The sequence below is a fragment of the Neomonachus schauinslandi genome, chromosome 9 (assembly GCF_002201575.2).
Source record: "Neomonachus schauinslandi chromosome 9, ASM220157v2, whole genome shotgun sequence".
Classification (NCBI taxonomy): Eukaryota; Metazoa; Chordata; class Mammalia; order Carnivora; family Phocidae; genus Neomonachus; species Neomonachus schauinslandi.
Window position 1 is genome coordinate 30,182,531 of NC_058411.1, and position 20,613 is coordinate 30,203,143.

At 37.8% G+C, this 20,613-nt stretch overlaps 1 protein-coding gene across 3 annotated transcripts; it reads left to right on the top strand.

Annotated features, from left to right (window-relative positions):
- The first annotated feature begins 376 nt into the window (after positions 1-376).
- On the top strand, positions 377-18,496 carry MED6 (mediator complex subunit 6). 3 transcript variants are annotated; one of them, XM_021679539.1, is made up of 8 exons: positions 377-544; positions 5,376-5,535; positions 6,602-6,693; positions 8,425-8,507; positions 8,824-8,932; positions 10,710-10,825; positions 17,446-17,473; positions 18,081-18,496. In XM_021679539.1, the coding sequence occupies exons 1-8, from the start codon at positions 523-525 to the stop codon at positions 18,209-18,211; spliced, it is 741 nt and encodes a 246-aa protein (XP_021535214.1). In that variant the 5' UTR covers positions 377-522; the 3' UTR covers positions 18,212-18,496. The 3 variants fall into 3 exon arrangements, with proteins under 3 accessions (XP_021535214.1, XP_044773740.1, XP_021535215.1); XM_044917805.1 differs by having other exon boundaries at positions 391-544; positions 8,803-8,932; XM_021679540.2 differs by lacking the exon at positions 10,710-10,825 and having other exon boundaries at positions 391-544; positions 18,081-18,215.
- The last annotated feature ends 2,117 nt before the right edge of the window (positions 18,497-20,613 follow it).

Consider the following 20,613-nt stretch of genomic DNA (forward strand, 5'->3'; position numbering starts at 1 on the left):
TTTTAACGATCGCAAAAGATCAAGGTCCAATTTTCGAATCTCTCAGTGATGGGAGGGGGACAGGACTCCGCTCAGTCTCTTTTTCCTCAAAGTCTCCAAATTTTCTTTTACCCGTAGTGCTTACTCCCTGCCTCTTTCCCTCCACCTCCCCGCCCAGCTCCCTCCTTCCCGCCCTGCCCCTCTCCCACCTCGCAGCCTCTGCCCTCACCTCTTTGCTTCCCGTTCACCTTCCAGCCCCGCCCCGCCCCGCCCCGCCCCGCCCCGCCCCGCCCCTCTCTTTCCCAGCCCCGCCTCCCCGCCCCGCCCCGCTTCTCTCCGCTCCCTCCTCCACCCGGCCCCGCCCCCTCCTCCACGCCCCGCTCCTCCCCACCTCCTCTTCCCAGGCCTCTCCCCAGGCTGCGCAGTCTCCTCCCCTCCTTACGTTCCTGACCGGCCCTGCGGTCCGCAGCAGGCCACTTCCGTCGTCGGAGTTGTTACGTTTACGGCACGCCGGAAGGAGAACCTGTGAGCGCTTTTGGAAGTATGGCGGCGGTCGATATCCGAGGTAATTTGCGCTATTACCCTTTGTTTCCAGATTGGCTGGGGCCTGGTTTGGGGTTTATAGCTCGCCGAGGCAAGATTCAGGTTCTTTTGTGATGACTCCCAAGCGCTTATGAATGGTTTCTGTGAACACCCCAAGGCTCCCTAATCCGGCGAAAAATCGTTTTCCCCGGCTCCTTAGGGGTCTCTTACAAGCTTCAAAACGAAGAGTTTGGAAGAAGCTCTGGGCTTCGAGCCCTCAGACCTCCAGTATTGTTGCAGACACACGCATCTCTACAGCAAGACTGGGGCTGTTCTATCCGGGTGAAGGGACGACCTTTGGGCAGAGAGGGGGTGGGATGACGTGATTTGGTTCTTCTCATGGGACTGCGCGTGGGAGCTGCCTTATTCCTGACCCTGCGCCCCGCGCGTCCTTGGGCATGAATCCCTAAGATTTTCTTCTGTAAGTTTTATTTTTGAGTCTGATACCTTCCATCGAACACCCAACAATTACTGAGGGCAGGGATCGGTCCTTTTTCACAGCTGAACTGTAAAGGTACTCAGGTATTTGTTCAATCAGTGGCACAGTTTTTAGCTACTTGATCTCAGTACCAGTTAGGCCATACATTCTCTTTTCAGCACACGTACACACATCTTTTTCAGTGAAATTGAAAAAAAAAAAAAAAAGCCAAGGAATTGTGCTCTGGGATGCCAAAGGGTGAACGAAGGGCGGTTAAAATACAGCTTGAAGCGTGAGAACTTAGTTCCAAACTGTCCAGGTTCCTCCAGGTTGGAAGTAACCATTTATGAGAGTGAGAAAAATTTATGAGACTGAGAGAACGCCCATGAATATATTTTTTACTGTTGTGGTGATGGCTCCCACAAAACTTCTTGCACTTGTACGAAACTCTCAACCGGTATGTATTTCCATTTGAAACTTTGTATACTTTTCCTTAAAGGAAGTGTGAATTTTTGTACCTAGATGCAAGACCTCTCACCCCCAGCAGTTTAAAGAAAAAGGGCTTTCCTCAAAAGATGTCTAACTATAATAGTTCCTAATTGTTTTTACCTAGGGTTATTTTTGTTTGTTTATACCTGATTATTAAAGGGAAGGGTTTTGAGATGCCCTTTTTTTTTTTAAGATTTTATTTATTTATCTGAGAGAGAGATTGAGAGAATGAGTGGAAGGAGGGGCAGAGGGAGACGCAGACGCCCCGCTGAGCAGGGAGCCCGATGAGGGGCTCTATCCCAGGACCCTGGGATCATGACCTGAGCTGAAGGCAGACTCTTAACGACTGAGCCACCCAGGCGCCCCTGAGATGCCTTTTTCTGTATTAACTAACTAGGAGTCTTGCGCACTTAATAGAAACATGTTCTCATTTATATTTACTCAGAATGTCCAGTGATCTTCAGCATTTCTGTACAGTGTTTTTATATGTTTGTTTTTCAGTGTGAGAGTTTCAAGTGCCTAATTTCATTACTTGCTGGTAGAAAGCTGTACTTAGGCTATGTCAACATGTTCCCTTGCTACTGAATAAAAAAATATTTAGTCCATCTGAGTGTTTTCAGATATTTACCTTTCACAATGTTTTACTTATATTTGTTACAGTCATTGCAAAGGCTTTAAGGTGGGGCTGCGTCTGGTGCGTTAGAAGAAAAGGTCAGTGTTGCTGAAGCAGAGTGAGAGAGGAGTTGGGAAGGAGATGAGGTCAGAGAGATAATTGGTGACTTGATCATATAGGGATTGCAAAGCCATGGTGTAAGGTCTTTGGCTTTTCCACTGAGTAAATGGAGAGCCACTGGAGGGTTTTGACCAAAGGGGATGAACATAATCTGACTTACTGTTTTTAAGGATCACTTGGCTGCTAAGAACAGTGTCGGAGGGTAAGGGTGGGATTAGGGAGACCAATTAGAGGTCATTCCTGTAATGCAAGGAAATTTGGAGGTAGCTGGGACTAGGGTGGTAACGGTGGAGTTGGTAAGAAGTGGTTGGATTCTGCTTGACTTAGTAGTATATTTTCTTAATGGGGCCGTGATCAGGTAGTCCCCAAATGGGACAAATAATAATTTATTTCTCAGCTATATACTACCCTCGTAATCTCAGTTAACCATTTTGTAACTGAACATCCTTGGATTCTGGAGTATGTGTAAATCTGTGTCCGGTAGAGTAACTTGTCCTTGGCCCTCAATCATAAATTAATATACATTTGGTGACTATTTTAAATCTGGTCCTGTGCAAGTTCCTAATGAGTAAGACACAGCCCCAGTTGTCTAAAAAGTCAAATTTAATGGGAACACATTTGTATTTCTGGGTTAAAATATGATGAGTATTAATAAAAGTATAAAAAATGCTGTGAGACCATAGAGAAAGCCATTATTTGTCTTGCAAAGTAGAGAAAGGCTTTGTAGAGATACTGACATTTGAAAGGAGTTCAACTTAGCATAACTAAATTATCTGCTGAACTCACACCTTTTTGAGAATGAAAGAGATCTCTATTTTTTTAAAAAGGCATAAACTGGAGGTGGGGGAGAAGAAACTAGAACAGCCTTGATTAAGCCAGAAATAAAGTTGGTCATTGTAATTTTAAAATAAATTGATTACTGGCACTGCCACCAACATCTTCATCATTAACATTTCCTGGGTTATTCCAATGTGCTAAAAGCGTTTCACGTATACAATCTAGCACATAGATACTATATAGTATCTATATAGTACCAACCTTCTTGAGGTATTGTGTGGTAAAGTGGTTAAAATAGTGCCTGGCACAGTGTTCAGAAGTGGTGAATAATATTTTTTGTGTTTGTATTAGTCTCATAGGCCATACTTGCTTGATTTTTCATCTTTGATTAGTTTAGAAAATGGGGAAAATATGACATGACTGCTGATCAGAATACAGCTTGGTGAAGAAAATTATAGGGAAAATGCGCCAAACAGTCACTTGGAGCAGAAGACATTTACGATTCCTTCTAAATTCCGAAGAGTCTGATTCCATATTTAAACTCAGTGTATCCAGGGACACCTGGGTGGCTCAGTCCGTTAAGCGTCTGCCTTTGGTTCAGGTCATGATCCCAGGTGGGATCGAGTCCTGCATCCGGCTCCCTGCTCAGCAGGAAGCCTGCTTCTCCCTCTGCCTGCTGCTCCCCCCCCTACCCCCCGCCGGCTTGTATTCTCTCTTGCTCTCTGGCAAATAAATAAATTTTTAAAAATCGTTAAAAAAAAATTAATAAACTCAATATATCCAAGCCAAAATCATTATCATTTCTTTACTAAATGAGTTATTGGTTCCTAAGTTCTCTGACTTTATAATTGATCATTCAGGAAATTGTCTGTTTTCTCCCTAAAAATGTCAATTTCGTCCTTATCTTCCTGTGCATTGCCATTGCCTTCCACCAGGTCCCCACCAACTGTTGACTCTCCATAATTGTTGGTAGGTAGAATCTATAATTACATATTTATTTGTTTCTGCAGATTATTCTTCTACCTATGCTGAAATGATCTGTAATATTGTAATAGTTTATTATCAGTAATTTATGACACCATATAGACATAGTTACCATTATGTGAGAAACAAACCTATAATTGTCAAATGCTTTTTTTATTCATTTATTTGACAGAGAGAGAGAGCGAGCACAAGCAGGGGGAGTGGCAGAGGACAGAGGGAGAAGCAGGCTCCTTGTGGAGCAGGGAGCCCTATGCGGGACTCGATCCCAGGACCCCAGGATCATGACCTGAGCCGAAGGCAGACGCTTAACCGACTGAAACACCCAGGCACCCCACAAATGCTTTTATATAATTATTCCTAAGGAAATAAAAAAAATGTGTAGGAAAGTTGCTTTGAAGAAAACTACTTTAATAACTGGACTCTAGTGTTTAAAGCTGAGAGTAATGATTATCCTTAGTTGCTTTTCATTAAAAAAAATTTGTCTTTTTCTGAAAACATAATTTCCTGACATGTTAGATATTTGGTTATGGCATGATGTATTTATGATGAATCATCTTAATGGTCTGTATTCATTATTTGATCATTCACATACTTCATCTGTTTTTTTCCTTTATTTTACAACATACACAGCACATTTTACCTTTATAAAATTACTTTTTCTCATTTGATTAATTTCCGTTAAAACTGCTTGTTGCCTTGGAGTAGGTCTGACTTCTTCAAAGGTGCCAGAAGCAATTACAGTTTAGGAGAGGTTGAAATTTTCAGTTCTTCCTTTTTCAACTAGTATTAATAGGCATTTTGACATTCATAACTTACAGCTAATGGGATTTAGTACTGTCAGTGTTGTGGAACATTACTGCTGTCAGTAACCAACAAAAGCTCATTAATAAAGCTATCTAGTTCTATTTACCATGTCTTTTTTTTTCTTTTTGCATTTTGAAATATTAAAGAGTTAATTCTATTCCAAAATGTGAGATTGTGTGGCTGTAATTAAGGGCATTCTACTTCTCACCTGCTTCATAACTTCTGCATCATCATCTCCTCTATGTAATAGCTTCCTAACTTATTTCTGTCCATAATTGGGAGGTCTCAAACTGGCGGATGTGAATGTGTTTTCTTTGGGATGCATTTCCCACCTCCTCCTCACCCTGTGAAAAATCATTCCTGTTCCCTCAGGTAAGGTATTCTCCTTCCTCTGTGCTCTGGTAACACATTTATTCATACCTTTGTTATAACATTTATCATGTCATCTTGTCATTGCTTTCTTGCACACTTACCTCTTCTGTGAGAGTATAGGTTAGGATCCATGCAATTCTTATATTTGTAGTGCCTCCTGCATTAGATGCAAAATAAATGTTGGATTGGCTTTTTTTCTTTTTTCTCATCCTTTATCATTTTGTTTCTTTCCTGTAGATAATCTGCTGGGAATCTCTTGGGTTGACAGTTCCTGGATCCCCATTTTGAACAGTGGAAGTGTCCTGGATTACTTTTCAGAAAGAAGTAATCCTTTTTACGATAGAACATGTAATAATGAGGTGGTCAAAATGCAGAGACTAACATTAGAACACTTAAAGTAAGTTATTGTAAGAAGGTCACATCTTTGCCAATTAGAGATTTTGAAATGAATGATTCTCTCAAGCTATGGATAGTGAAGTACAGAGTAGAAGTTTTGGAAGAACTGGATTTTTTTTGGGTTGGGGGGGGAGTTGTACAAATTTGACATGCAAAGGAATTACCAGTAGTCACTTAAAACCTAGGAAGGCTTTTCTGTATAATTTCGTATATTACTATCCAGTTAAAATATAGCTGTGAGGCTTAGATGCAGATCCAATTAGTGATCTTAGCAATGCAATTGTTCTCCACTAAGTGACCATACTTAATTGTCTCTTTAACATTAAATTTAATACCTTAAACCGTAGTCTGGTTTATAGGAGATTTTTCTTCGTGTGACAGAATTTTAGCTTGACAATTGCAAAGTAAGGTTCTTCAGACTTCGGATGCTAAATAATTAAGAACTTATTGCTATTACAAAAGTTTCTGAAACAGTTGTGTAATACGGTTTTTCATTTGTCAGCTAAACATCAGAGAGGGGTTCTTGAAATTAAATTTCTGAGGTATTTTAAATAGGTTTAGGAGGCAAGTATTTACAACTATTAAGACAACTTATTGTTGCTTTTAAACAATCTGTCAGGTCAAAATTTGTTGGAGGCAAGGATAAGGTTTTGGACATTTTCTTGTTGAGTAGAATATATAGTTGAAATACATGGTCAAGACGTGGGTGGTCTTCATGTACTATATATTTCTAGATTTTACATATATTTATACATCTCAGGAAGTATTACAGTATTTTGGTTGTCTTTTTTGAAATGTACACTCTTCAGTGTACTTTCATGACAAAATACTCAGATTTAAGTTTATTGTGGATTTTTGTAGAGTTGTTTAAAAATCAAATCTTACTTTATATTCTACCTACCTGGGAAAATAGCCAGTTTTATTGGACAGCCAGTTTTTAATATCAAACATAAGCAGTTTTAATTTGATTTACAGAGTTGCTCTACTTTTATATAATAATCTGACTGTTCTACACAATTGTTTGTAGGGCATTCATAGATCTCTGGATGTCTGTGTTCTGTTTGCAGTCAAATGGTTGGAGTGGAATACATCCTTTTACACGCTCAAGAGCCCATTCTTTTTATCATTCGGAAGCAACAGCGGCAGTCCCCTACCCAAGGTAAAAATGTAAACTTCAGGCATAATTTTCTTCTTAAAATACTATGATTTGCTTAACTTTCTGAGCTCCATGTTCTTACTTTTTTGGATTGGGTTCTGTTTTTGGGATTCCCCAAGACCGCATACATGTTCGGTGCTTTGCTAAGAGGACTCAGCAGACTCAGCATATGGGTATGTTAGTTATACCTAAGATTTGTTATGGCAGCACAGTAAGGATCCACAGACAGATCAGTAAGGGAAAAAGCCATGTCAAGTGGGATCTGTAAGAATCCATGTGTAAGCTTCCTTTGCTTTCCCTTCTACAAGGGGCTGCACCAAGTACATCCTTCCTCCAACAGCGCCCCCCCCACACTACATATGTAGTATGTCTGCCTAGGGAAGTCCTTTTGATACTCAGAGTCCAGAATTTTTTTCTGTGGACATCCTCTGCCTGCCAAAATTCCAAACTCTCAGAAGGAAATGAGGTTTCCACTATAATAGTATTATTTTTAGAAATGTCTAGGCACACTAGTTCAGCAGGTATAAATTTACCACTTAGGAAATATTTCAAAAGCCAAGTTCCACTAGTCACATGCTTAGACACCAGAAGTCTTCCAGCATGCTCAAGGACAACTCTCCAGGCACTAACAAAGTAACTCACTACATTGAAGCCACCTCTTCTGTGAGGATAGTTGTTGGGAACCTCAAGCATCCTAAGTAACAACTCCTCTCAGTCCACTGAGTCTAATTATTTTAAAAACATACATGGTAGATGCAGTTACACCAAATTCATAGAGGATCAATTGAAAATCCTCATTGACACATTCACCCAAAATACTTATCTGGCTTATATTACCAAACATAAACTTGCTTTAGAAATCAAACTGAAGAGTATAGAATTCAGATTTGACTTTGAATCAAAGAGCTAGTTACTATTCCAGAGATGACCAGCTACATCTCCTCATTAGATAACCTCATCAAGACATTTAGGAAAAACCTTCACCCTGATAATGATTTCAGACAATGACTTGCTAAAGAAGTTGTGGTTCCAGAGTTAAGAATCCACATTTAATTTCAAAATCTAATGATCTAGAGTCCCTGCCCAGTGGAAAAAAAGAACCTTAGAACAAAGGCAAGACCAGGAACAAGATTTCCATGATTAGAGGGTTCAAGGTATGGAAGTGACATGAGGTGGTACCAGCTTCACTAGCAGCTGTTTTATTCCTTAGGACACAGGAATGGGACACATTGGCAAGTTCAGTGCATCTGATATCTTCACCCTAGGCCCTAAATCTCTCGCTCTGAGGTCTTACTCCCCAAAGTGTAGGTGACTAATAGCAGCACTGGATCACTTGGGAACTTGTTAGAAATGCACTGTCCCTATTGAGTAAGAATCTAACTTTAACAAGATATTTAGGTGATTCAGATGCACATTCCAATTTGAGAAGCATTGCTCCAGTTGGCAAACTGTTTCTGTGATGGTTCAGAGAGTAAATATTTTAGGCTTTCTGGGCCTCAGGGTGTCTGTAACAGCTACTCAGATAGTGTCATAGCAGCCTTAGATAATAATGTAAATAAATGAGTATGGTTGTTTTCCAGTATAAATTTATTTACAAAAATAGGAATTGCCAAATCCTGTCTTAAGCTTTAATATGAGAAAATATCAAATTTTAGTTGTTCTTTTTATGAAAATCTATTTAGCAGTTTGTGTGCATAGCTATATTCATGAATGTTTTTATTTTCACTCCTTTAGTTATCCCACTGGCTGATTACTATATCATTGCTGGAGTGATCTATCAAGCGCCAGACTTGGGGTCAGTTATAAACTCTAGGGTGGTAAGTATTTCACATTCTTGAAACACTAAAGAAAACTTTTAATCGAGCTACCTTGTTTCCAAGAATCAAACAGAAGTTTCTCTCCCTTGTGTATGTTGGCACAAAGTGTTGACTACTAGAATGTCTTAAACATGGCTTTCTATGGGCCAAGTTCATGTTAAAAGTATATATTACAGCCCCAGCTCTATAGTGATTGAAGTTCTGAAAAAAACAAAACAGAAAATTACTTTCTTTGCATATGTAATATTGTGGGTATTCACTTTGGAGATTTTAGTTGATCTAATGAGAAATTCAGAATTTGTTTTCTTTTTACAAGCTTACTGCAGTGCATGGCATTCAATCAGCTTTTGATGAAGCTCTCTCATACTGTAGATATCATCCTTCCAAAGGGTATTGGTGGCACTTCAAAGATCATGAAGAGCAAGGTGGGTAGAACACTTTTTGGTATTCTGAGAATAAAGCTGTTTTCTATAAGAAAACAGCTATTGATTTCAAGGTGTGTTTTAGATAGAAAGACTTCATAGGATGATGACATTTTCATAGCTGCGATTCATGTAACTAGATGTGGTAATACAAGCTTTCCCATAGGAACAGATAGAAATTTTAATCTGTAGGTAACTGGTAATCTTTGGTAAGTTGATTCAAGGTTTTAAAATACTTGGAACATATAGAGGGTATCGGTGATGAGGAATGGGTCATGATGATGTATCCTGCTTACCTAACTGTTGAGTCATCTTGAAATCTGGAACCTGAATCTCCCATGTTCAGAGTAGGGGAGATGCTTTTATAGCCTTGTCTCCAGATGACCAGTCTGTTTTCTGATCTTTCCATGTTATTACCTGTTATGATGCGAGACCCCTTAGTTTCCATAGCTGCTAGTCTCCTAATGGTTCTGCACCATATTTTACAATAAAAGTGCTCTGGAAATGTGTCTATGGCAATATACCTATATTCTGAATTTCCTTCTCTGGGAAATAGCAACTCAGAATAAATTACTGAGGGAAAGTAGCCTTTAAATAGAATTCAGACCTGTGGAATGAATGGTCTTTCAGATATAGTTATTTATTTATTTTTTAAAGATTTTATTTATTTATTTGACAGAGACATAGCGAGAGAGGGAACACAAGCAGGGTGAGTGGGAGAGGGAGAAGCAGGCTTCCCAGTGAGCAGGGAACCCCATGCGGGGCTCGATCCCAGGACCCTGGGATCATGACCTGAGCCAAAGGCAGATGCTTAACAACTGAGCCACCCAGGTGCCCCTAGTTATATTTATTCTTAATAGTAGGTGCAGGTCGGGCACCTGGGTGGCTCAGTTGGTTAAGCGACTGCCTTCGGCTCAGGTCATGATCCCGGAGTCTTGGGATCGAGTCCCACATCGGGCTCCTGGCTCAGCGGGGAGCCTGCTTCTCCCTCTGACCCTATCCCCTCTCATGCTGTTTCTCTCTCTCTGTCAAATAAATAAATAAACAAAATCTTAAAAAAAAAAAAAAAATAGTAGGTGCAGGCAGCAACATTTGACATAGGAAAGTTTGCATCTGTTGAATACAATTCTCTCAAGAGCTATTTGCCCCCCCATCCTAATGAAATGTTTGGAATAAAACTTACCTGGAACTCTTCATTTATAGATAGTCCCCCAATACAGCTCCCTCCTGGGGAAAGTTCCGTACGTGATTAATTTCAGAATTTCTCTTGCAAGTTCTTTTCTTTCTTGTCTTTATGATCTGCTGTTGTTTGGTTTGTCTGTTCTTTTCAGTGAATCATAATCAAGTATGATAACTTGAGCTTGTGAACTTTGCATTTCCATTTGTACCTGTTAGGTTCGTGGGAAGACCATTTAATACACTTAAAATATACACAAGATAATTTCAAATCCATAATCTGGATTGTGATTTAGGTAATTATGGAAAATGTTAGCCTTAAAATTCTTAATGTCTATCTATGCTTACATACTAAAACTGAAATATCTTTAAAAGACTTAATCAGCTTTTTAAATGTTAAAATGTTAACTTCATTTAAGAGGGAAGTGTTAAGAACACTTGTTTCTATATGTTGTGTTTAATTTATTTGGGGGGGATAATCTTTGGAATAGTAGCCATTAAAAATAATGATGTTTGAGTATATTCGTGGTGGACAAAGATTTGTAAAATGTAAGACACCAAACTAATTAGGCAGTGTTTTGATTTGGACTTCATATTTTAATAGATAAAGTCAAACCTAAAGCCAAAAGGAAAGAAGAACCAAGCTCTATTTTTCAGAGACAACGTGTGGATGCTTTACTCCTAGACCTTAGACAGAAATTTCCACCCAAATTTGTGCAGGTAATTAGAACACATGTGGTTAATTTGATTTGATGCTTTTTCCTGGATTATTTATTTTTAATTGAGAACTGTTTTAGTAGTGACTTTCCTCATTAGTTAAAAATGGTCTCCGGTGGAAAAAAAGGGGCCTCTGAATCAAAGGAAAGGTTTTTAAAGACTTAATAGAGATAGTGGGTAAAGGGAATGGAATTAACACTGTTCTGTGCTCTTAAGTTTATTTTCTCTTTAAATCTTCACAAACTAAGGACTGCTTATACATAACATTCTCATTCCAAAGTTGCTGAAAGTGTCATAGATGGTAACTAAACTAGAATCTGAAACTCATGCTGTCTTTATTCTGTATGCTGCCTTTCATCCTGATGTAGTAGATATCGAAGTCCTTAAATGATAGACTAGTTAAAACTTGTAACAAGTGGCGCTTGGCTGGCTCAGTTGGTAGAGCACGTGACTCTTGATCTCGGTGTAGTGAGTTTGAGCCCCACGTTGAGTGTAGAGATTATAAGTAAACTTAAGAAACAAAAAACTTGTAACAAAAAGAACAGTTGAAGTAGAGGGTTTGGCATAATAAATGGAGGAGTAATAAATAGAGTTACATCATATTGATGCTTAAGTTATATAAATTCTCTTATGTTATTTAGCATAATAGCAATAACAAATCCACCTGCCATTCTACTAAATGAACTTTTGAAGTGAAGTAGGTATGAGATGGAATATGTGAATATGTTATTCTCCTGGTTAGTCTCAGTTCACAGAGACACCTACAGGGCTTTGTACACACAATGTCATGTATACTGTTTTTCTTGATGGGGAGATAAAATTTTCAGGTTTGTTTTAGATTAAGTGAGATTTTTCACACTTTGAGATGACTTTAGAACAGGCCTCCCCTTCCCCTTTCCCTGACTTCACTGTGTGAGAGTTATGTGCTATTGGAATGGTGATGTAGTGGTGAAGGGAGCGGAGGACAGAATGGAATGTAGGACAGGAAAGTCAATTTAGAGAACTCTCATGAATTCCATTTGAAGATAAAATAGTGTCTGTTGAATAAGTAAATTATAGTGTGTGTAGGGATATGGGTAACCATGATAGTGGAGGAGGTTAGCTGTGGTTGACCATTCAGCGAGTACATAGTATGTATGAGGGAGGGTGGGGGAAGAACACCTAGACCTGCACAGTACAGTAGCCATTAGGCACATGTGACTGTTGAACATTTGAAACACAGCCCGTGTAAACTGAGCTGTGATGTAAGTATAAAATGCATACTGGGTTCAAAGACTTGGGTGGGGTACGGAGTAAAAAGATGTAACTGCCAGCTTGCATTTGTGGCTCACATATTTCTTTTGGACAGTTCTGATGTAGAAAATGGGAACAGAACACACAAAACCAGAAATATGAAAGACTATTAATGGACATGTTAATGTTCATATTAATTAATGGACATACTGATAATAATGGACAGATTTCTTGGAAACCAGAAATCTTTAGTATATGTGCTGCTGAAGCGAGCACTGGAAACCAGAAATCTTTAGTTTGTTGTTCTTTTTCTAATTCCTTGAGCGGTAAGCTTAATTGCTTATTTGAGAACTTTCTTCCTTTTTAATGTAGGCATTTATTACTATAAACTTTACTCTTAGTACTGCTTTTGTTGCACCCCATAAATTTTGGTATGTTTTCATTTTTATTTCTTTTCAGATAATTTCTGATTTCCTTTTTGATTTCTTCTTTGAACCACTGGTTGTTCAGGAGTGTGTTGTTTAATTTTCACATATAAGTTAGCAAAAGGAAAGAAGTGAAAAAGATAAGAGCAAAAACAAATGAAATAGAGACAGGAAAAACTCTAGAAAAAAATGAAACTAAGAGTTGGTGTTTTGTAAAGATAAAATTGACAAACTTTTAACTAGACTAACAGAGGAGACTCAAATCAAATTAGAAATGAAAGAGGAGACAGAAACAAAGGATCATTAAGAGACTATATATAATAAGGAATTTGAGAAACAAGACAGGATCATAGGGGGAGGGAGGGAAAAATGAAACAAGACGAAACCAGAGAGGGAGACAAACCGTTTATAAGAGACTCTTAATCTCAGGAAACAAACTGAGGGTTGCTGGAGTGGAGGGGCATGGGAGGGATGGGGTGGCTGGGTGATGGACATTGGGGAGGGTATATGCTATGGTGAGCGCTGTGAATTGTGTAAGACTAATGAATCACAGACCTGTACCCCTGAAACAAATAATACATTATATGTTAATAAAAAAATTTAAAAAAAAATGAGTTTAGCTTAAAAAAAGAGGTACTATATATAAAGAATTATATGCCAACAAATTGGAAAACCTTAAAAAAATTGGAAAATGTATAAGAATTTCCAAGAAACGTACAACCTACTAACTCTGAGGCATGAAGAAATAGAAAATCTGAACAGACCAACAATGAGTAGAGAGATTAAATTAGTAATCAAAACCTCTCCACAAAGAGAAGTCTAGGACCAGAGGACTTCATAGGTGAATTCTACGAAACATTTAAAGAGAATTAACACCAATCCTTCTCAAACTCTTTCAAAAATTGAAGAGGAAGGGAACATTTCCAAATTCATTGTATGAGGGCAGCATTAATCTGATACCAAAGATGACCAAGACACTACAAGAAAACTACGTTCAGTATCCATGATGAACACAGATGTAAGAATCCTCGACGAAATACTGGCAGACCAAATTAAACGGCATGTTAAGAGAATCATACACCATGATCAAGTGGGATTTATCCCTGGAATGCAAGGATGGTACAATATACTGAAATCAATCTTGATGGTATACTGCATTATCAGAACAAAGGTTAAAAATCATACAGTCATCTCAATAGATGCAGAATAAGCATGTGACAAAATTCAACACCGTTTTATGATAAAAACATTCAACAAACTCGGTAAGAAAAGAATGTGCCTCAACATAGTAAAGGCCATATGTGATAAACCCACAGCTAACATTCTCAGAGTTTTTCCTTTAAGATCAGAAACAAGACAAGGATACCCACTTTGCACAGTTCTATTCAACATAGTACTGGAAGTTCTACCAGAGAATTTAGGCAAGAAAAAGAAATAAAAGGCATTCAAATGGGAAAAGAAGTAAAATTGTCTCTTTACATAATTCCTGACTTGATCTTACACATACTAAACCCTAAAGATTGCACCAAAAAGCTGTTAGAACTAATCAACAAATTCATTAAAGTTGCAGGATGCAAAATCACTCAAAAATCAGTTGCATTTCTATACACTAACGAACTATCTGAGAAGGAAATTAAGAAAACAATTCCATTAACAATAGCATTAAAGAATACTTAGTAATAAACTTTTTGTTTGTTTTCAGCTTTATTGAGATATAACTGATGTATAGCATTATGTACATTTAAGGTATACAGTGCATTGACTTGATACACTTATGTATATTGCAAAATGACCACTGTAGCATTAGCTAACACCTCCATCATGTCACATAATTACCATTTCTTTTTTGTGGTGAGATCATTTAAGATTCACTCTCTTAGCAACTTCTGAGTGTATAATACAGTAGTAGTAACTATAACCACCATACTGTAATTGGATCCCCAGAACTTACTCATGTTATCAGTGGAAGTTTGTACCCTTTGACCAAAATCTTCCCGTTTCCCCTGCCAACCACTCAAGCCACTGATAACCATCACTTCACTCTCTTTATCAATTTGGTCTTTTTAGATTCCACATATAAGTGATACATAGACTATTTCAACTTCTCTTTCTGGCTTATTTCACTTCGCATAATGCTGTCAAGGTTCATCTTTTTTTCTGCAAATGGCAGTATTTCCTGCTTTCTGATGGCTGAATAATATTCAGTTTCATACCACATTTTCTTTATCCATTCATCTTTTGACAGATTGTAGGTTGTTTCTATATCTTAGCTATTGTGAGTAATGTTGCAGTAAACATGGGAATGCAGTTATCTCCAATATCCTGTTTTCATTTCCTTTGGATATATACTCATAAGTGGGCTTGCTGGATTATGTATTTCTATTTTTAATTTTTTGGGAACCCTCTGTATTGTTTTCCATACTGTCTGTACCAGTTTACATTCCTACCAACAATGTATCAGAGTTCCCTCTTCACATCCTCGCCAACACTTGTAATCTCTTGTCTTTTTGATGATAGTCATGCTGATAGGTGTGAAGGGATATCTCATTCTGGTTTTGATTTGCATTTCCCTGATGATTAGAATGTTGAGCACCTTTTAATGTACTTGTTAGCCAATTGTATGTCTTCTTTGGGAAAGTACTTGGTTCCTCTGCCCATTTTTTTTTTTAAAGATTTTATTTATTTATTTGTCAGAGAGAGAGCACAAGCAGGGGGAGCGGCAGGCAGAGGGAGAAGCAGACTCCCCTGAGCAGGAAGCCTGATGTGGGACTCGATCCCAGGACCCTGGGATCATGACCTGAGCCGAAGGCAGATGCTTAACGGACTGAGCCACCCAGGTGTCCCTCCTCTGCCCATTTTTAAATTCGGTTGTTTGGGGTTTTTGTTTTATTTTGCTTTTGAGTTGTATGAGTTCTTTATTTTGGATGTTAACCCCTTATCAGATACAGGATTTGCAAATATTTTCTCCCATTCTGTAGGCTGCCTCTTCATTTTGTTGATGGTTTCCTTTGCTGTGCAGAAGCTTTTTAGTTTGATGTAGTTCCACTTGTTTATTTTTGGTTTTGATGTGTTTGCTTTTGGTGTAAAATCCAAAAAATTATCTCCGAGACTGATGTCAAGGAGCTTATGGCCTATGTTTTCTTCTAGAGTTTTATGGTTTCAGGTCTCATGTTCATGTTTTCAATCCATTTTGAGTTAATCTTTATGTATGGTGTAAGATAGTGGTCTAGTTTTATTCTTTTGCATGTGGCTGCCCTGTCTTCCCAACACCATTTATTGAAGCCTAGGTCAAAGAGGTTGCTGTGTTCTCCTCAAGGATTTTGATGGATTCCTGTCTCACATTTAAGTCTTCCATCCATTTTGAGTTTATTTTTGTGTATGGTGTAAGAAAGTGGTCCAGTTTCATTCTTCTGCATGTGGCTGTCCAGGTTTCCCAACATCATTTGTTTAAGAGACTGTCTTTGCCATTGGATATTCTTTCCTGCTTTGTCAAAGATTAGTTGACCATAGAGCTGAGGGTCCATTTCTGGGTTCTGTATTCAGTTCCATTATCTATGTGTCTGTTTTGTGTCAGCACTATACTGTCTTGATGATTACAGCTTTGTAATAGAGCTTGAAGTTTGGAATTGTGATGCCACCAGCTTTGGTTTTCTTTTTCAACATTCCTTTGGCTATGTTAATATTTTCTGCACATTGGATAATAATGTGGAGCTCAGTTTTGGCCTTATTAAGTGTAACTTCCCAGAGCTTGCAGTTGGAATGGGCTAGTAGGCAGTTGTCAGCATGAATCTGGAACATGTGATATCAGGAAATTTTGTAGTCTTTAGTCATAGGAATAGATGAGAAAGCTTAGGGAGGGCATGTAAATTCAGAAAGAAATTCAGAAAATGTCTGGAAACATTAACCTTAAAAATGAAGAGAACATTTTTCTTTTGAGATGATGGGGAAGTCTATAAAGTTACGTGTGTGTGTGTATGTGTGTGTTTATAGGAAAAGGAATAATAAGCTTGAAGGAGATAGCTGGGAGGGAACTTCAGATGTTGGCATCCTTTTTTTAAAAATGTAGAATATAGAATTATTGGCTGCAAGTGAAGGGTGGGTTGTAAGCCTTGAGGAGGGGGAAACTGTTTTAAAGCATTTAAGGTGGGTAATAGGAAAAGGGAGATGACAGCATAATCAAATAAAAGAACTGCTATACAGAATGGAGGATCCGACCTTGTTCCTGACTCATGATGTCCCCATCATTTTTTTTTTACTGTAGTTTGATTTAAAAAAAAAAAATTTTTTTTTTTTTAAGATTTTATTTATTTGAGAGAGAGCACGAGCTGGTGGGTTGGGCAGAAGGAGGAGAAGCAGACTACCCGCTGAGCAGGTGGCATGACCTGAGCCATGACAGATGCTTAATCAACCGAGCCACCCAGGCACCCCTGTAATTTGATTATTAATAGTACTGTTGTCAGAAGACTTATGTTCATAGAAAAATACCTTTTTCCTCTTTGCTTCCCATACCTGCCATCTTTGTAAGTTGGAGTGTTCATCTGTATTTTATTCTGCTTTCTTCAAGCTCATATCGCCGAAACAAATAAGCCTCTGGAGTCTTGAAAGACTCCATTATTCTCTCCCACTGGATTCTACTTAGCTACTTTTTGTGAAGCATTTTAGCCTGGGTGCAGAGGCAGAGGGCTATGTAGGTAGATATTCAAGGGGGGATTGTTTATGTTTGACTCTTTTGTTCTAGTTTTAGTTTTGTGTCTTTTCTGGAGCAAGGGGATAAGAAGTAGAAAATGGTAAATTTACTTTTTATGGTACGTGAATAGTGGTTCCTCTTTATGGAGTCATTTTTAGTATAATTTGAATGAAGGTGTAATTTTAATAAGAATTATGAAGTCAGGAAGAAGAAAACTTTGCTAACCTGCCCTGTTTTCTCCTCCCCACCTGCCCCCCCCCCTTTTTTTTAAATTATAGCAAAAGTCTGGAGAAAAGCCTGTCCCAGGTATGGTTCCTGATATTCTTATTAAACTTGAAATAAAACCAGTCTGGTTAACTCAGTAACAGGTATAGCACATAAGATGAGCTGTGGTCCTTTTGTCCTAGACTCTCATGGTAGTTTGTTACTCCTAATTTTTGAGATCTGCTGAACTGCCAAAAGATGGTGCTTTTGTGGTAGTTGATATGAGTATTTAAAAGATTAATTGGAGTGGGAAGAGTAAGTATTGAGGAGGGGTGGAGAAGCCAAGGTGATTTGAGCTTGTTTTTAGTTCAGATCTCAGTGTGAAAAAAGGTGTTCTGTTTCATCATTGAAAATAGGTATTGAACTATCTGTTCAGCCTGGGAGAGATCATGTATCTTGTTTATGCATATCGTCTTATTTAAATGACATGTGTTTTTGTCTATGATCACAAATTTGCCTGGGTTATCAGGTTTTTAGGTTTGTAAATAGGTTCTTACATATCTGCCTGATAAAACAGCTAAATTTAGAACTTGAGATAGGCAGTTTTAAATGAACTTGAGCCTAAACTATTCACATTACTGTTGTCTAAATTGATCTCATCCCTCTGCCTTCCTCTCCGTCCAAAAAAATACCTGCTTTTGACGTCTAGTGGATCAGACAAAGAAAGAGGCAGAACCTATACCAGAAACTGTAAAATCTGAGGAGAAGGAGACCACAAAGAACGTCCAACAGATAGTGAGCACCAAAGGCCCCCCTGAAAAACGAATGAGACTTCAGTGAGCAATGGATAGGAGAGAAGCTTGCAAGACTCCTCTTGCCCATTATTGATACCTCATTATTGTGACAGGCTCTTGAACTTTAAAATTCTTTGTCACAACCCTTCCATTTGTATGAATGTGCTTGTTCTTTAAAAAAAGGTTGTATGGATCCTCATGCTTTTGATATGAATATTTTTTATGTATGTTTTGTAACCTTTCCCCTATTGGACTTGAGCAACCTCCTTACTCAAATGTATACTGCTATATACATCTAAAAACAAAATAAAGGTATTTGTGTAAATCACTTTCTCATGACTTTTTTCCCTTATTTCTCTCGCTGAAATGTTTCCAGGTGCACCTTGTAAACATAAAGGATTAATGTGAAAGTAGTAACTAAGCTCATTTTCTTTTGTGTATTTCTCAGTATTAAAATAATAAAGTTATAATTTGAAAGATAAAGAAAAGGGAAAAATCTCCTACAAATACTGTTAACAGTGCTGTGAAGTTTCTTTGTGCATAGTTATTTTTAAAACTGTAGCTTGTAATTATTCTCTTCATGCAGTTTTACTTTTATCATATTACTGTGTCTTTTGTAAGTACTTCTCCATGTTTACTTAGTTTTTATAGACTGTTTTAGTGACTGAATAATTCCCATGAGTGATTCTGTTTTCTTTAAACTCTCCCTGTATTCTACTTAAGGCTGTAGTGATTACATTTGTGTATAATGGTTTTTCTTTCGTGTTTTTTTCTTTAGGCTAGAGTCCCACCAGTAGAATCACTGGAATCTGTCTCTCTCTTTTTTTTAACTCTAAGTTCGTATTGTCAAGTTGTTTTTCTCAAAAGGTTTGGATCCAGTTATTCAAACAGTAAATATGAAAGTACCAACTTCTCCAGAATCTGGATACCACTGTCATTTTTGGTTTTAGTGCCAGTTAAGTAGCAAAAAAAAAAATGTTTTAAGGGGTTGAATAATTTCTCATCTTTGATTTTGCTTTTATGAAATGTCTGTTTTTTGTATGGTAAGATTTTTAGCTTTTTATTTTGACATGATTTCAAGCTTATAGAAAATTTGCAGGAATAGTATAAAAAATTCCTACATGTATACCTTTTGCCCAAATTCCTCAGATATTAACATTTTTCCATACTTGTTCTTTAGTGTCTTACTTCTAACACTTACTGTCAATTGCTTTCTCTCTCTTTCTCTGTGTATATATATATATATAATACACATACTTATACCTTTAATTTCAGATTGAGAATGTGTTGCATATCCTAAAATCAAGGACACTCACTTACATAGCCACAGTACAATTATCAAAATTAAGCTGGCGTGATACTACTATCTAATCTGTAGATCTTATTTAGATCTTGCCAGTGGTGCGAAGAGATTACAGCAAAATAATAAATTCACAGCAAAAGAATATCTTGAATTATGCATTGGATTTAGTTGCCCTGTGTGTTTAGTCTGCTTTGGTCTGGAACAATTCTTTAATCTTCCTTATTTTTCATGACTTGATATTTAAAGGGTTTAGGCCAGTTATTTTGTTGACTGTCTTTCAATTTGGGTTTGTATGATATATTTTCATGATTAAATTCACTTCACGCACTTTTGTCAGGAATACCACGAAAAGGTGCTTATGGAGGCACATGCTGTCAGTTTGCCCCATTTCTGGTGATGTTAACTTTGATCACTTGGGTAAGTAGTGTTTGTTAGGTTACTCCACTGTAAAGTTACTGTTTTTCCTTTTGTAATTTATAAGTATCTTGTGGGGGAAATAGTGTAAGGCTCTGTAAATATCCTATTATTCCTCAACCTTTTACCCAGTGGTTAGCATCCATAGATCATTTTTCTCTGAATCATTTATTCCTATGATGGTTGCCCAGTGTCCATTTTCTAATTCCATCAGTTCGTCTATATTTATTGTTTTATTGTTGTTGTTGTTATAAAGAATAGCTTTCCTTTCTTCCCTGCTTATTTATATCATTGTGGCCTTGTGGACTCCTGGATTCTTAATGTATTCAGCAAATTATATTTCTTTACTATCATTATTTACGTTGATGCTCACATTGTCTCAGATTGGGCCAATGGGGGTCCCTTCAAGCTGATTCCTGGGTCCTTTTGAAATGACCCCCTCATTTATTGAGCATTTTCTTTACGTGTTAGCACAATAACATATTTCAGACTTATCCAAACCTTGGAGTCAGCCATTTCTGTAAGGATCCCTGGTACCTTTTGGTGGAAAATGCATTTGGAAATCCAAGGGGTGTGTGCTATATGTGCTCATTTGCTACTGGGGTGTCACTGCTTCTAGGCCTTCTCACTTGACAATTAAGAAATAGATACATACATATGTGGGTGAATGAATATGCAGTACATCCACACACATCAGTATCTGTCTATTGTGCGTATAAAAAGCCATCAAT